General features: G+C 39.7%; 1 protein-coding gene across 1 annotated transcript in view; it reads right to left on the reverse strand.

Moving 5' to 3' along the window:
* Positions 1-16555, reverse strand: part of ACSL3 (acyl-CoA synthetase long chain family member 3) — a gene marked incomplete at its 5' end in the record, with an annotated part of 40290 nt that extends 23735 nt beyond the window's left edge. Inside the window, 7 exons of the mRNA XM_079709927.1 lie at positions 487-558; positions 799-922; positions 2347-2497; positions 4423-4561; positions 5444-5553; positions 6822-6999; positions 16178-16555. Coding sequence (XP_079566053.1) covers positions 487-558; positions 799-922; positions 2347-2497; positions 4423-4561; positions 5444-5553; positions 6822-6999; positions 16178-16555 — 1152 coding nt within the window. The remainder of the gene's footprint in view (positions 1-486; positions 559-798; positions 923-2346; positions 2498-4422; positions 4562-5443; positions 5554-6821; positions 7000-16177) is intronic.
* Between the last annotated feature and the right edge of the window lie 277 nt (positions 16556-16832).

Raw genomic sequence — 16832 nt, forward strand, 5'->3', positions numbered from 1 at the left:
TATCCCCAGGCCCCTCCCTATGCCTGGTATTAAGTTAAGATGCACAGAGCTGCTAGGGTAATTCAAAGTTGCACCAACTTCTCTGTCCCTTTTTTTTGGTGTCTAGGCCAGACTTTCCCCAAGGACTCGGGAGATATGATTTGCTTAGAAGGAGGTGATCTCAAACCTTTTCTCCTATCTCCTGCTGGGCTTCAGGTTTCTACCAATAGCAAACAGCTATCACAAAAATGATTTGGGCAAGAAGCTATTTAGGGAAAGGCACTGATAATATCATATCGAAGCTGAAACTAAGGTGATTGCTTAATAAGCAAGAAAAAAAAAGATAAAACAAGATCAAATAAATACTGTAGAGCCCAAGATAACATAGATAATGAATAAGGAATAAATCCTACATAAACTACCTTGTCAACAATATCTTTTCCACTAGCATTTACTTTCTGTAGATGCTTTTTTAGCAGGCGATATTGATTAATGGTCAATTCTTACCGGGACAGCTGCCATCAGTGTTGGTTTCAATATGGATGTATCTCCTTTGCTTCCTTTTTTTATTTTTGAAGACTACAGAGAGAAAAAGTTATCTATATAAAGTGATCCTTATTTTAAAAATTCAATGAAACTCTTAAAAAACACATTACAAATTCATCATTTTAATTCACTTATATTCTAAATAGCACTTAAAAGGCAAGTTCCTTTAGAATGATTAACTGTCAGCCTTACAATATACTGTCATACTGAATGAAAATTGTGTTAAAGGTAATTATGATTTTTTAGTATCTCAAATCACAGAATTTAATTTACCTGATCTGCTAAAGTCTGTGGTGAAGAGTAGCCAATGCAGCATCCATGAGAAAGACAAACAAGCTCAGCACTTAATTCTAAAACATGGGCCAGAGGCAAATATCCGATGTAAATATCTTTCTCCCTAAAAGAAAAGGGAGATACAGGAAGCAACAGTCAGGTGCTGTTTCTGTGAAAACGGGAGCGAGCTTTACCCTCAGGGCTCAATCTGGGCTCTTTGTGTGTGCGTGCGTGTGCGTGTGTGTGTGAAGAGTGAGAGTCAGACAGAGACAGACACTGAGGGTGTCAGGGAAAAGAACTATAGTACAGCTCAACCTAAAGCTGAGGAGGCAGACACTCTAAGGAAGTGGCTCCTGTTTCCAGGTCCTCCTGGAAGGCACTCACTAACTGTGAGTGCTGCAGAAGCAAAGCGCCAGGAGAGAGGAAATATGGGCTTGGAGGGGGGGAAAAGAAAATGAGGGTTCTTTTGAAGGACAGAAGAAATTCCCCCAAGGAGGAAATGGTCTTTAAAGCTAATGGGCTATCAAACAGGAGAGTTCAAATAGGATCCACAACCGTCTGCCAGGAATCTCAGGATGAGATTCATGTTCTGAGAGTTAAATTATACCTTGTGTAATAAAATGTATATGTATACATATCCATATATTTCAAGAACTGCTCCCATTCCCAGAAGGAATTAGTTGCTCTTACTTTTTTTTCTGAAAGTTATGCACACACAAGAAAAATTTCTCTCTCCATCCCCAAGTTCAATTCCACAGTAACATGTGTGTGTATAATTTCTGTGCATCCAACCACTGCACTACATCAGTCATCACAATATTGATTCCATCTCTGGGAACGCTAGCTTTACCACCCCTAAAATTCACTCCCGTCTGGTTTCCTCCATTGGTCTCTTTCCCATCCCAGTATACCCACTCTCCCCCAAAACTACTGGAATGTGTCTTAAAAAGAAAAATCAGAGACTGAATACAGAAGCTCAATAAGCATCTATTGGATATATTATTTGTTCACTTGAAGTATAATATTTAGGTATAAAAATGACTATGAAGATAACAACACCAACTGATTAAAATAATTTAAGACATTTAAGTCAGTTAAAGTTTGCACTTTTAAAGTAACAAGTAAATATTAACAATGATGTCTATCCACTATACTTTAAAACCCCCAACTAGGGCTTCCCTGGTGGCGCAGTGGTTGAGAGTCCGCCTGCCAATGCAGGGGACACGGGTTCGTGCCCTGGTCCGGGAGGATCCCACATGCCGCAGAGTGGCTGGGCCCGTGAGCCATGGCCGCTGAGCCTGCGCGTCCGGAGCCTGTGCTCCGCAACAGGAGAGGCCACAACAGTGAGAGGCCCGTGTACCGCGAAAAAAAAAAACAAAAACCCCAATATAACTATTTTGTAATTTTAATGTCCTTTTCTTGAAGAAATACCTACTGTAAACAGACTCTGAAGGACTAATTTAACCGTATAATAATAAATGACACAAACATTAATGTAACAACAGACATAAATACTGGACTACCCCAAATGTATTTACTATGACATACCCCAGTTCTGGAATCCTTTCCGCCATCCCAGTTATACCAGCAATAAGGTTACTATGGGAAATCATGACCCCCTTTGGAAGTCCTGTGGATCCACTTGTGTACATGATTACTGCAATATCTGAGGGCACTGGTTTGCTATGAGGTTTGTTTTCTGTATTGGAGAAGAAAAGACACACATACTTCTGAGAAATTTAGCTGTATCACCAACTTTTTCATAATCATCTATTTGTCTAACTGAGTTAACAACTATTAATTGGGTTCATACAAGCTCAACAAAACAGATCAAGTCCCTGCACATAAGAGACATATGCTATTGGGAGAGACATAAACAAATCTATAATGTTGTAAGAGCTATGAAGAAAAATAAAGCAGGGCAAGGTGAGAAGATGTTAGGAAAAGTGGCAGGAAATGAAGGGTGAAGTAGCCGCCAGCACCATATCATGCAGTCTCAGAGGCCATACGAAGGACTTTGGATTTCACTCTGGGTGGAAAGCAATGTTACTTTGAACAGAGGCTTGTCATCACCTGTGACAAGGATCACTTTAGCTACTGTGTGGCTACCTAACTCAAAAAGGAAAGAAAGGAGGTATAGGGAGACAAAAGGCCATTCCAGCAACTCAACTAAGAAATAAGGGTGGTTAGACAAGGGTACCTAGACATTTGCTACAAAATGTTCTCTGCTTCAGAGTGGTGAAGTTAACATGGCTATACTCGGAATCCTGGATTAAAAGACACTGTCCCTCATTTGCGCAAGCCTAAGAACAGCAGCCAACATCCTACAGAGGTGACATAGTAAGAAAGACTAAGAGAAGTAGGTCATGGATAGCACTGGTGATCTGCCTGAATTAATCTTGGAACTACCCTAAATGTGGTCTTCTTAAATAAATGAGGAAAACATTTTAAACACGTTCCCAAGTGAACTCTTCCTCTCCTACCTGTCAAGATGTATTTCTTGACAATTGTTATTATTCAAGTTCTTGCTTCCTAATCCGCCATTCACTCCTTCATCCCATGGCACCATTCTCCTCTGCCACCAGCACTTAGAAGCTGCTCTCTCTGAAGTGACACTGGCTAAGTCCAATGGTGCTTTTGCAATCCCCGCATCACCGGACTCCTCCAGTGCACCTGGTCCTGCTGAAGACTCCTGCCTCACTGAGGGGCTCCTTTCACTTGGCTCCCATGAACCACATGCTGCGTGTCTTCTTCCTTCTTCTCTGACCAATTCTTGGTGGCCTTTGGAGGTACCATTCTCTGTGGGTGACCTCACCTACTCCCACAGCTTTAATTAAAATCTGTTTCTAGCTTCTAAATCTCTTAACTCCAAATTAAACGCCAGCGTACTAGACTTGTATAGGCCACTCCCCACTACAAAGCTACATTTGAGTGTCCCACCAGCACATAAATTCAACATGTCCAAAATTAACCTCAGCATAACCCCATTCCCAAGCTGAGTGAATGTTTACATCTAATTCATCATTATGTTTCCAACTATAAAGGAAGTACAGTCCCACCATCCTAACAGCTTTTGTGATATCCTTAAACATCAATGTATTCTCTAACATCTTCTGACACTTATTTGAGAGTGGGAATTTCCAGTTACCATGCCTGGGTGTGCTAGTTGGAGGACAGAAAGGTGTCCCCTCTGGAAACAACACAGTTGGAGCAGAAAGTAAAAGGAGGGATGCAGGTTTAGACATTTTACATATCTGTTAATACTGACAGATAATTCACATAGGGCAAGTTTAATGGCATTATTTGTTATTTGGTTTAAACACTAACTTTAAACCAAAGAGAAAAAGGGAAACGGGAAAACTGTATAATGTAAAAAGTATTTTAAATTAACTTCAAATAAATACTACTTTTAGAACATTTTAATAAATTAATGTTCATGTTTTCCTTAACCTTTTTTTTTAAAGGGTAGATGACAGTATACCTAGGGTGACCTTTCTTCCCAAAGTGATGGCCTAGGAAACTAGTTTGCCACTTGATCTAACTTTAGAATCAAATATCCGGAGCACTTCTGGAGAACACGGTCACTGCAGAACATACATGGGGAACTAGGAAACCGCCACATACCCACGCTGGCCTTGGCTCCCAGAGCCTGCACTGCTGCCATGGTGTGCACGATGACGCCCTTGGGGAACTCAGACCAGGTCGGTGGTTTACCGTCCACAGTGATGATGTGCCGCAGGCATGGGACTAGAGAAACTATATCCTGGAAAAACACAAGCATTCGTTGTATTCTTCATTACTCTTCATTAAATAGCTTGGCAAATAGTCCAGGACACAAGAAAAGCAGTTTACCATATTCAGCAAATTGTTAATTTCTTGCCTCAAAAAAGTAAGGGTGGGGTGTAGTGGTATGAATACCCCTTTTTTTCAGATGGAGAACTACTGGTCTGAAATATAAGTTACAGTTTTATTACATTAGATTTACTGTGTGTACCCTTGTTCTTTGGTAAAATCTTAATCAATAAAGTCAGTTCCTTACAAAAATGGCCAACAAAAATGGGCATGTAAACACACACTGGCTGAACTACAGGGTAGCCAAACATTCCTCATGCTTCTAAGAGGCAAATAAAGATACAGGGGGAGAGGAAGGGAATTCTCTTATAAACTTGTATTTAAAAAAAAAAAAATCAGATATTATTGTTTTCACAGAGTTGTCTGGAGACGAAAGAAACCCTTCTCCTGTAGTTTTGTAAAGTCTTTTTCTTCCCTTTAAAAAATTCTGAAACTTGTAATGACTCAAATGCTTCAGAACCAAGTGAATTACTAGTTTAAAAATAACCCTTAAAAATTACAAATTTATTGAAAATAGACTAGAAAACAGATGAGCACAATGAAGTTGTAATCCTTTCACCTTTGACATGGACACACTGACAATTAATTTGTAGCTCTCTGCGCTGCTTATACACAAATATATATGAAATCCACTTTTTCTTTTCTAAAGGAGAAGAATAAAGTATGATAGTCCCACAAAGTTTACAGATACATTAAGGATTTTAAAGATCATAAAAGAACTAAGTATCAAGAATGAGCTCATGACACTGACAATTCTAAAGTATGGGACAGTTATTAGAAAACTAGTTCTCACCTTCAGCTTTGTTTGTAAGAGTTCTTTACTAGTAATGATGTTGGTCACCTCTGTTTCATTTAATCCATGAACAACTGCTGGACCCCCTAGAGTAGCATACAACGTAACAACTACAGGGAAAAGAAGGGCAAGTCAAACATTTGGACATTTCATGGAAATACTAAAAGGAATTAAATAAAGCCTCTGACCATGGATGGAGCATACTAAACCCTAAACTGTTAGATCCACAGTTTGTGATCTAATCATGCTGTTTTTCTAAATTATTTTAATATATTAACTAACATTATGCCTGCTCACCCTTCTGTAACTTCCCCCCAAAATTGCAATATTTTAAAATTTAAAATTTTTTTATTTTATTTTGTTTTACCTATAGATGCTATTCTGAGACTGTCGCGTTCAAAGGAATTACATTTGACTTCTAAAATGTCACAGTCTTAGTTGTTAACTACTTGATACTAAAATATGAAAAATATACCAATAAGATAACACACTGAATGTCATATTTAAGATATTACTTGTTAAGAATATAGCATGAACAAGTGGTAATACTGCTTATACTAAAGTAGAAAAATCTAAAGAAAGACATTCTTAGAAATGTCAAAATTAAATAATAATGATGAGGAGGAAGAGAATTTTTATTTGCTTTCTCCCTAACTCAAAAAAGTTAGACTTAAAGTCACTGTAAGAGATGATTAAAGCTTCTTAAAAGAAACATACTGTAAACCCAAACCTGTGACAACAAAAAGATATGCCAGTTTAAAAACACACACACAAAAAAACAGCGGAGGCATTTACAGCAAGAAATCTGACAAAAGTATCTTTTCTGTTTCATCTGAAGGATAAGCAATGTCCATATTTTGCATCATATTTGGCACCAAGACCTCTGAACTAAGCCTCCAGGACTACCTCACAGACTGAAGCATCACAACTTCCACAGGTTGTGTTACAGTTACAACATAAAAATTATCATTTAACGGAGCAGCTAGGTTTGAGTATTGGAAGTGTTTTAGAGGCCAGCTGTTACTGACAGAAGTAGCATAACAAGATGACACTAACTTCAAAAGAAAATTCTGAGAGGGGGTAGCAGAGCAATGACCCACAGGTATAGATCTAGCTCCCCAGACCCAGAAAGTCCCCTCTAAACAGGTTCAAGTCCCCTTACTACATTGTGTGATTTGTTCCACAACTGGTTCCTTTTCCAAAATAGATCAATAATTCTAAGTGGTAACAAAGAGTTATCCACTGATCGGACACAAGGTAAAAATTAACATCAGAATTTTAATCTCTTGGGAGTAAATATTTATAATAAAAAGTGAGTATCATCTCTCCCACAACAACATTAGGTCCACACTTTGAGAAGATAAGAAAGTCCACGTACGCTGAAAATTATACATGAAGCAGGCCTGTGCAGCGATCATCCATTCAGCCCTGGTTTCACAGAAGATGGCAATGTTGGTCTTTGGTTTCTGACCCAATATCTGTAAGCCATTTCCGAAATTAAAAGCTCTAACGAAGACATCTTCAAAGGACAGCCAATTATAGTTCCCAAGAATAACCTGATAAAACAGAAAGCATACAAATAGTTTTCAAATTAACCAAGATATTAATTTCTAGAAAGAAGCCAGGGTATGTTCCAAATTTTGACAAACCAGAAAGCTGTGTTGGTATATAAACTATTTTGTTCTAACGAAAAGCTGGAAAGTGAGTTTCAAGTGAAAAGTCGATTTTGAAAATTAGCTATTTTGTGATGTCTTCTATGACAACTCAAATCTTTTGCTAAATCTTTAACTGTAATTTGGGGGTGGGGGGTTGTTTTTCTTTTAAAATATTATTCAAGGTTTGACAGGATCTTAAATGTCAACTTTCTGGCCAAAGGCACATATATTAAGAATTCATTTATAGACTTTATTTACTTAAACAATGTAGATGTTAGTTTATAATTTAGCCTAGTGTCAAGTACTACTGATGCCAACATTTTACTTTCCCTCTGCTTATGAATTCCTGGATTTCAATATCAGACACTTATAACATGATTCACAAACAGAAACTGACAGAGCCAAGCTAACAGAAATGCTTATGGCCATTCTAGTTGGAACTGCTGTAACTAACTCTGAATAAGCAAAGTAAACAAGTCTCTATTTATACGACCAGGTGGGGAGTTGTTATACTATTTTCCGGAGTCCCTCTGTTGAATGCTCGCTGGCGTGGCAGGGCTTTCGACTTTTATTTGTGCAGGTGACATCAAGGCTCACATTAGTAACAACCCCCTCTTAACTACCTTTAAGAATTTTCTCCAACTTAGATCAGGCCGTAAATCCCCAATTATATACAGATTAGACAGAAAGCTGTGCTTGCTGCAAAAATATATAGACAGTTCCCAAACATGGCTGCGTCACTAACATACGTCTCTCATGACTTAAAACCATCTAACCATATTCATTTTCAAAAATGCTTATAATATTTAAGAGATTTCTAGAAACAGAGGTTGGATGAAGATACAAATGGAAAAAGTTAAATACTGCCCTCTAGTGCCCTATTCCAAACTGGACTTGAGAAGTAAATTTTCATTTTGCTGGATAAAGCAGCTGAAATTAAAATGCTTATTTAACTTTAGTGGGTCCCAAACCCCTCACCCTGCTCTGCACCCCCTTGAAATGCTCAGCACGCAGAGCTCCAATGGCTTCAAAAGGAGCTCTGTGGCAGTGAGAAGGCAGACGAGAATCTGGCCGAAACGTGTAGGAACTGGATTTACCATTATTAAGAATTTCACACTCCAAAGATAGGCATGAGCTACCTCCTAGATTCTGGAATCTAAATGAGTTTTGTAAATTTCAGAGAATATATGTGTTCTGAAAAAGCATTAGCTATATAACCCAAACATGTAAACCCAAATAAATGATCGTGCAAATAAATCAAGTCATGAGTTTAATTCAAGTGTAACCTAAATCCGAATTTAATTCTTTAAACCACTGAATTTTCTAGGAGTGATCTTTCCCATAAAGATTACATGTAAGGGACCCTACCTACCCCAGAATTTTATCTGACTTGTGCTAGAAAAGGTTTCAAATCCTAACTTTGTCCCTATGGTTAGCCCAACCTGAGATTAAACTCATGTTACCTATTCCCTGCCTATACTGTAGAACACTGCTGAAGAACACCAACCAGGTGTTTTAAATCCAGGATCACAGATCTCACCACCCAGCAATCCTATTATGCTTCCCTGGTACATTCATTTTGTCACCCTCTGAAATGGCTATCTGAAACCTTCTCTCTACTCAAATATCCTCTACCCTTTCTCTCCCTTCTCCACTTCCATGTGACAATACTATCTCACACTCCACTGAGAAATCAGAAATTAAACAGAAACTCCCTTACCTTCCTACCACCAAGGTTAATAACCTACATACACCTGTACCCATACCCTCTGCAGTCCCTCACGGTATCACAGTGGCTGAACTGTCCCTGACAAAAGCTCGACTCACTAGGACTTTAATTTGAAGAGCTTCCCAAGTTTCCATCTCTAGTCCTGACCACCCGTACTTGGATATCCAACCTGCTTTTTCACTTGACTATGCAACTAAGCTGTCTAACAGGTACCCCCCCACCGAATGCAACCACTTCCCTCCACCTGCACCCTGTCACCCTAGTCCGTCTCTCCCCTGAACTAAGGAGTGCTGACTGGCCAACTTCCATTCTTATTCCCCTTTAGCCCCTTCTCCCTACAGTGGTGAGCTTTTGAAAAACATAAATCAGCTTACTCCTCTGCAAGTATTTTCCCTTTCCAGTAGGAATGGAGTTGGAAAACCTTACCCTGGCCTACAAAGCCTTAAGGGTCCTAGACTTTACCAGGGTCTCTGTGCCATCTCAAAACCTCTGCCCTGACTCACTTTCTATAAATACAACTTTGTCTTTTCTGTCCTTCGAACAGGCAGCACAGGACCCAAGATGAGGCAAAACAGGTGCTCAGGGCACGAAATTTAAGGAGGCGCTCGGTCTCAGGGTCTGAATGCCGTCATGAACTTTGCCTCCCCAGCTGGGCTCATTCCTGTTTTAGAGCCACTGCACAATCCTGTCCCACTTCAAAGAAGGCTCATTACCGGCCTTCAGGCCTCCACTTAGCCGTCACTTACTCAGAGAGGCTATCACTGATCTCTAATCAGCCTTCTTTCTTCATGACAGTTATTAAATGTGTTACCTTATTATTTATTCTCTTCCTCCCATACAAATACAAGATCCAGGAAAGAGTAATCTGTGTGTCTTGTTCCTTATTGTCTCCTCGTGCCTAGGACGGTACTAGCATATAGCAGGCACTCAGCGATCATTCGCTAAATGTGTGGAACGGACCGGTGTAATGAAACAACTTCAATTCACTCGGGGCCTCGGGGTCTTCAACCTCTCCTCCAGCAGCCTCATTTGTTTAAAAGATGGCTTTTTTTTAAAGGTCCACATCCACCCGATCATTTAACTCCCTTGGCTTCTTTTGTTCTCATCACCATTCAATCGCATACAGCCTTTGCCACCACCTCTTAAATATTCTTACCTGTGACCCATGAGACATAAATATGTTTGACTGTATTAAGAGTCAGGAAAACGCACGCCTAGGGTGGCTACGTGAACGCTCACCATGGAGCCTAAGCGGTTTCCCCATTTGTAAACCTAGTTGGGGGCTAAAAGATCTCTACAGTCGCTTTCCTCTCTCACATTTAATTGCCTGTATTTTCATTCTACGACAGGTGTGACATACACATATGTAAGTATCAATGTTGTCGCTCAGACTATCACTGCCTGGGACATAGGAACTTAATAATTTACCTTTGTTCAGGAACCTATGAAATTAGATACCTTGATTATGCTGATGAGGAAGGCCTCTTACCGCAAAAGAAAACTATAAAAATAAAACGGGGCTTCCCTGGTGGTGCAGTGGTTGAGAGTCCGCCTGCCGATGCAGGGGACACGGGTTCGTGCCCCGGTCCGGGAAGATCCCACATGCCGCGGAGCAGCTGGGCCCGTGAGCCATGGCCGCTGAGCCTGCGCATCCAGAGCCTGTGCTCCGCAACGGGAGAGGCCACAACAGTGAGAGGCCCGCGTACCGCAAAAAAAATTAAAATAAAAAAATAAAATGGAGATAAGATACGGAACATTCCATAAAACAAAATCACACAATACTTAACCAGTCAGGGCCCTGAAGAGTAAGATATTCTATAAAGGTTAAGTTTTCAGGTAGCTGAGTTTAACCTCTATCAGCACTAAAACTTTTACTTTAACCATTCAGAACAGAGATATCTCAAAAGAATATACTTTCCTACCATCGACAAAGCACATCTGGCTTCATTTAACTTTTCCCTCTGCAAATGAAGATCTTTACAAACAAATTATTGTGAGGGAGCCAGAGAGTGAAAATATTCAAGAGATCTGGACAGTTGGTAATAACCATGACGACGGTGAGGGCAGCTAACCTTTACTAGTGTTTACTACGTGCTAGGTATGCTGTAAGTAACTCTCACAATAACTCTTAAGATAATTACTATTATTATCCCTATTTTACAGATGAGAATACTGAGGCATAGACACAATAAACATAACTTGCTCAATCCCACAGCTATTAAGTGACGGACTAGGATATGAACCCAGGCAGATTCATTCCAGAATCTAAGTACTAAATCACAACGCGCCAACTGCACTATAGAAAGGAGTTGAGATGTTGCTGGGCAAGTGAGTAAGGTGGCCTGATTAACAGCTGTAAAATATCATTTCAACTGCTGTGTTTGAGTGGATTATAGTAGAGGCAAGAGTGGAAGCAGAAGACTTGATTTTTTCTTTTTTTTTTTAAAGGGAGGGAGGTGGAGGGAGCTGTAAGGAGGAAATAAAAAAAAAATCAGACTCCTGGTTTTTGACTTGAGCCATCTGGTACACAGCAGTGCCTTTAACAAACAGGGGGATGACAGGGAGAGGAGCAAGTATGGAAAGGAAAACCAAGCGTGCCGGCTGGGGACAGTTTTAATATAATAACCAACCACAAATTCTGGCCAAGAGATGGGCCATTATTTTTTATACAAATTATGTAAATATCCTAAGAAGTCAAAAAATAAATGTCATACACATATGCAAATAGGATAAAAAAAATGACTCAAGAAAGAAATAACACAAAAGTAGGCAATGAGGAAGAGGAAAAGAAAGCTAAATCAACTCCTAAGAACAGAAATGAGTATTTCTAGTATCTTTTTGCATCAATTTAGAAGGAATGTCAGTCATAGTGAAACTTCTCTTTCTAAGCACTATGACTGCATAATTCCTCCTAGTTTCTTCTCTCTAAGGTGTGTAAAATATATTAGAAAAAAACGTAGAGTATCTCCGGAAGTTGGATCACTAAATGTTTGACCTGGTCTTGTGTCTTCTGTTTCACTGCAAAGTTATTTTTATTCTTTGCAACTTTGTTCTATTTCAGGTACATGTATTTTTAAAACGTTCTGGAAGCTGATCATTTCATTGTTAATTCATTTCAAAAGACATCAGTACAAGCACTTGCTGCTGCTGCTGGGAAGGCTGGAATCAGGAGCTACTGACACGTTCCACACGCTTCACTCTGCCAGTTTTATAAAACCATATGAGACTTAAAATGACAGCACGATATAGTCCTGGAAAAGCTGGCCAAGCCTCAGGAACACAGCCGCCTCTGTTTCTTCGCCGTTTGTTCTTCTGTTTGTGCCCCTCGGGAAACTTGTCTTGGTGAAGCTGATGGCCGCACTATCCTGGGCATAATTACAGCGGAACCATCGCATCTTCACTTACCTTCCCTTGGAAGCTCAAAACAGACTTCTGGGATAAGACGGAAACAAAGCTTCAGAGTTCATTCATTTGAAATAAAGCTTTGAGCATCTTTGTTTCAACCATGCCAGATACACTCTAGAGTTAATCCCCAAAGCTCAGTCCCCCAAAACAGGGAGAAAACTTTTAGATATTGCTAATCACTAGCTTTATTTTCCAATATAAGATTATCTTCAAATATGGAAACTATTATATGAAGATATACTCCATCAAGATTACGTATGTGTTCCACTCTTAGTAAGCACTCTGAGCAGAGGCCACACTGCCTAAGCAACTCCACTTTTACATCTAAGGGCAGCTTGTGAAAGGTCCCCTTTTCACTATCCTTCCATAGCAGCAGCTGCTGCTGCAATACAATTGGTGTTAAATAAGAAACCAAGGGCGGGGCAGCCTAGTTTAATACACAGTGGAGATACTCCCTTATCCAGTCTACAGACCACTGCTACAGTTGCAATGCAGACCAACAGAAACTGAAGTCTTGGCTAACCAGTGGTATAGCACACCTTCTCAAGTAAGGCTAACAGAAAATATTTGCTTTGTTTATGATACACAAAACCTACTTTCCCAATGAGTCTAATTTCAAACAAGAAAAAATGTGTTTTCTACATCAGGGTTTATATTAAAGGCTTCTGAAAAAAGTTTGATGAATCACAAATGCAAAGTTAATGGCAAATGTCAATGGTAGGCACACCTTCTGACAGTGATGTAGTATAGACAGGGTGCTAACTGAAAATGGTTTCTCTCGCCTTCTAACTTTTCTACTAGAGTTCAAATATTTCTTTGTTGAATAAACAATGAATATAAAGGCACCACGGTCAAGACAGGGAGGAAAGAGCCACATTCTTTCTTTCTCTCTCTCTCTCTCTCTCTCTCTCTCTCTCTCTCTCTCTCTCTCACACACACACACACACACACACACACACACACACACATATGCACGGGGCATAAGAACTTTGCTTGTGTCGGGACTTCCCTGGTCGTGCAGTGGTTAAGACTCTGTGCTCCCAATGCAGGGTGCCCAGGTTTGATCCCTGGTCAGGGAACTAGATTCCACAGGCATGGCGCAACTAAGAGTTCACATGCCACAACTAAGGAGGCAGTGAGCCAGAGCTACGGAGCCCATGTGCCGCAACTAAGACCCAGCACAACCTAATTAATTAATTTTTTTTTAAAAAGAGGAAGAAGAACTTTGCTTGTGTCCACTGCATTATCTGGCCACATTTTTTTTTTTTTTTTGCACGGGCCTCTCACCGTCGCGGCCTCTCCCGCTGCGGAGCACAGGCTCCAGACGCGTAAGCTTAGCAGCCATGGCACAGGGGCCCAGCCGCTCCGCGGCATGTGGGATCTTTCCGGACCAGGGCACGAACCCGCATCCCCTGCATTGGCAGGCGGATTCCCAACCACTGTGCCACCAGGGAAGCCCTATCTGGCCACATTTAAGGAACAACTATGATAGCTCTAGAATTTTATTTTGTCCTAATTATACTGATACCTGAATTAAGAAAGAATTTCATATTCACCATATTTTTCTCCTTTTTATATACTTGGGAACCAGTCTGCTGCTATGAGTACTGGATGACTGAAAGTGCTAGCTCCATAAAATGCATAGTGTGTGTATCCTGCACACACTATCCTGCAGTGTGTGCAGGATACTAGAGGAAAAATAAGCTTCCTGCTAAAACTGGATTTCTGTTATATATGCTTTCATTAAAAGTAAGAGAACCCAATCTTTGAATTCAAATAGCAGTAGGAATTGTCAAAGGACAAAAATGAATGTTTATTTTAGATACAAAAAGCACAGAAAAGAAGGCAGAGGAGTGGAAAACTTTAGCACTTAAAAAATGTAGTGTTTTCAGTACCTTTTATAACTACCAGATCTCGCAAAGACAGAATCAAGGATGGTACACCATAAAAAGTAGCAACTAAATATGACAAAAATCAGACACCATTATGCTAAAGTGTTTTGCAAATTATAATCTATAGGCTAGAGAAGAGTAATCAAACATGCTTAACTACATGACTTCAATTTCTCGAAATGTGCTATTAACTAACCCCAGCTAGATCTTAATTTAGCAAAAAAAAAGAAAAAAAAATCATTTAAGTGAGGCAAAACTAAGTCACCAAAAGAAATAGGGAAAATGCCTTAAAAGTAGAGTGACCACAGGATTTATCCAAATCCCTCTGGCGACTGTAGGGGGCACTATTAATGCCAGAACAACAAGTGTAAGTCAGGAGGGTTCCAGGCACAACAGGATAAAACATCACTCCATTTGAAGGTTAGGAACACATACAGATCCTGTTGTGTAGAGTTAAAATAATGTTTTTTAATTTCTAGGCGTTACTGATATTAACTTGCGCACCATCTCCTTTACGTTTAGAAGATGATGACTGGAATTTGTGTGGTAAGTGGCAAAATTAATGGACCATTAAGTTAAACAACATCATTCTCACTCCCCTCCCCACATTCTGCAGTAACAGGAGTAAATCTGAGCATTTCATTCCATAGCTGTGCTTATTTGGACTCTCCTCCAAGATCTGAGAGTTCCTTCATGATTAACAGAAAAAAGACAGCTGGAGTCAGGATGTAGTTGGAAAAAAGAGGGTAAGGGAAAAACAACTTTGCCTACACAGGTATTAAACCTATAACCTAACCAAATTATCAACTAACTACAGATCACCTTACTGCCTCTAAAAACACTTTATCTTCAATTTTCACCTACCAGAACTTCAAGAACCGTTTATAAGAAACTCACATACCCAAGTTCATAAACAGCATTTTCATGACATTTCTATACTTATTACCCTTCACAGGGCTGCACTACTCCATGATATAAGTCTTTAGAATCATTCATACAATTTTACCCAGTGAATTCCCAAGATGATAAAAGCTACAGCATTTACACTAGACACCACAAACTGTTCCACACACATAGTTGTAGAATGTACACACACAAACACACACACTCTCACTCTCTCTCACTCCCTTTATCTATTAATCCTCTCAACAACTCTGAGCTGGGATTATTTAAGGAGTATGGAGCTAGACACCCTGGGTTCCGGTCCCAGCTTCACACCACCTGCTAGCTATAATGCCCTTGGGTAAGTTACCTAACCTATCTGTGCCTCAGTGCCATCATCTGTAAAGGAGGGATATCCCGATCACACTAACCCGTAGGGCGATTGTAAGTCTTAAATAAGTTGATATGTGTGAAGCTCTTAAAACAGCCTGGCTCATAAGAAATGCTAATAAATGTCAGCAATGATCATTACCTCCACGTTAAAGAAACTGAGGCAAATTTGTTATATAGCTTTTCAAAAGTCACACACAGCTAGTAAGTGGCAAAGCCGAGATTCGAACCCATAGTCTGTATCTGGAGTCCAGGCTCTTAAGCACTGTTACACTGCCTCTAAGGAGGTCTTATCCTCTGTTTCAAATCAATAATGGCAAGTTCTGTATCTGTGAAAAGAAATTCTTAGAAAACCAAAGCACTTGCCACAAACCAAAGAAACAACTCATTAAGTATCCAATGGAACCTACATTATAATCAGAAAAAGGTCACACCCCAAAACCCAGAGCAATCTCGAGCTCACAGGTGCTTCTGGAACTACCAGGGAATAGAGTTTCAAACCCCAAACTGCCCTAGACATTCTATTCCAAGTCCTGGTAGCCATTCAGGCTCAGAAGTGCCCCACATCAGTGAGTGATCTCAATGTCTTCGTGAAAATTCGGAACAAATCCATGCCGGGGGTACAGAAGGAGGAAAAAGCGCAGTCTAGTCCCCTTCTGCCCCGTTTCTCCTGCCACATCAGCAAATTCCAATAGAAGCAGGCCGTGCTGGTCCCCTGCCACCATTTCTAAGCGCACATTTTATTCAGAGCGAATTCAAAGGTAATAAAAAACCACATTACCTTTTTAAAAATTTTTCCGTTTGGTTGCACTTCATCTTCCTCATTTAAAATTTCACGTGTCCCCAAGAGTCTTTTGTCCTTGAATTTGTTTTTTGCGTGCATAAAAACTTTATCTAGTGTATCACATCCAGGGTATAATACTGAGGCCAAACCATCCAAGCTGTTAACAGACCTGTATGCAGACTCAGGTTTTGAATTTACAGGCTTTGCTTTAATTTGGTTTGATTTTTCTTGTCTTGACTCAGACAAAAAATAATATGGAATATATGTTAAAATAGTATAAAGTGATATTATAAAATGTATGAAATATAAAAGAATGGGGTTGATGGTATGTTTTAGCTTCATAGTAGATGGCTTTGAAGATACGTGGTTATTCATAGTGCTCAAAAAGTAGAATTAACAGATTTCCGTAAGAATCTAGAAGGAAAAGAAAGAAAGTTATTAGTCAAAAAATCATTCTTAAATAACTTTAAAGAAAAAGTCTTCATATCAGACGGGCACATGATTTTTTTCCCAATAAACCGCAGCTAGTATACTGGCCGCCAGCAATCTCCTGTCCACTCCTGATATTTATAGGATACACATTTATGCCATATCTATTAACAATGGGATTTCTACAGAAAAGTTTCCACATCATTCTGTAAACAGGTGGCTT

Source organism: Hyperoodon ampullatus, assembly GCF_949752795.1.
Source record: "Hyperoodon ampullatus genome assembly, chromosome: 8".
NCBI classification, from domain to species: domain Eukaryota; kingdom Metazoa; phylum Chordata; class Mammalia; order Artiodactyla; family Ziphiidae; genus Hyperoodon; species Hyperoodon ampullatus.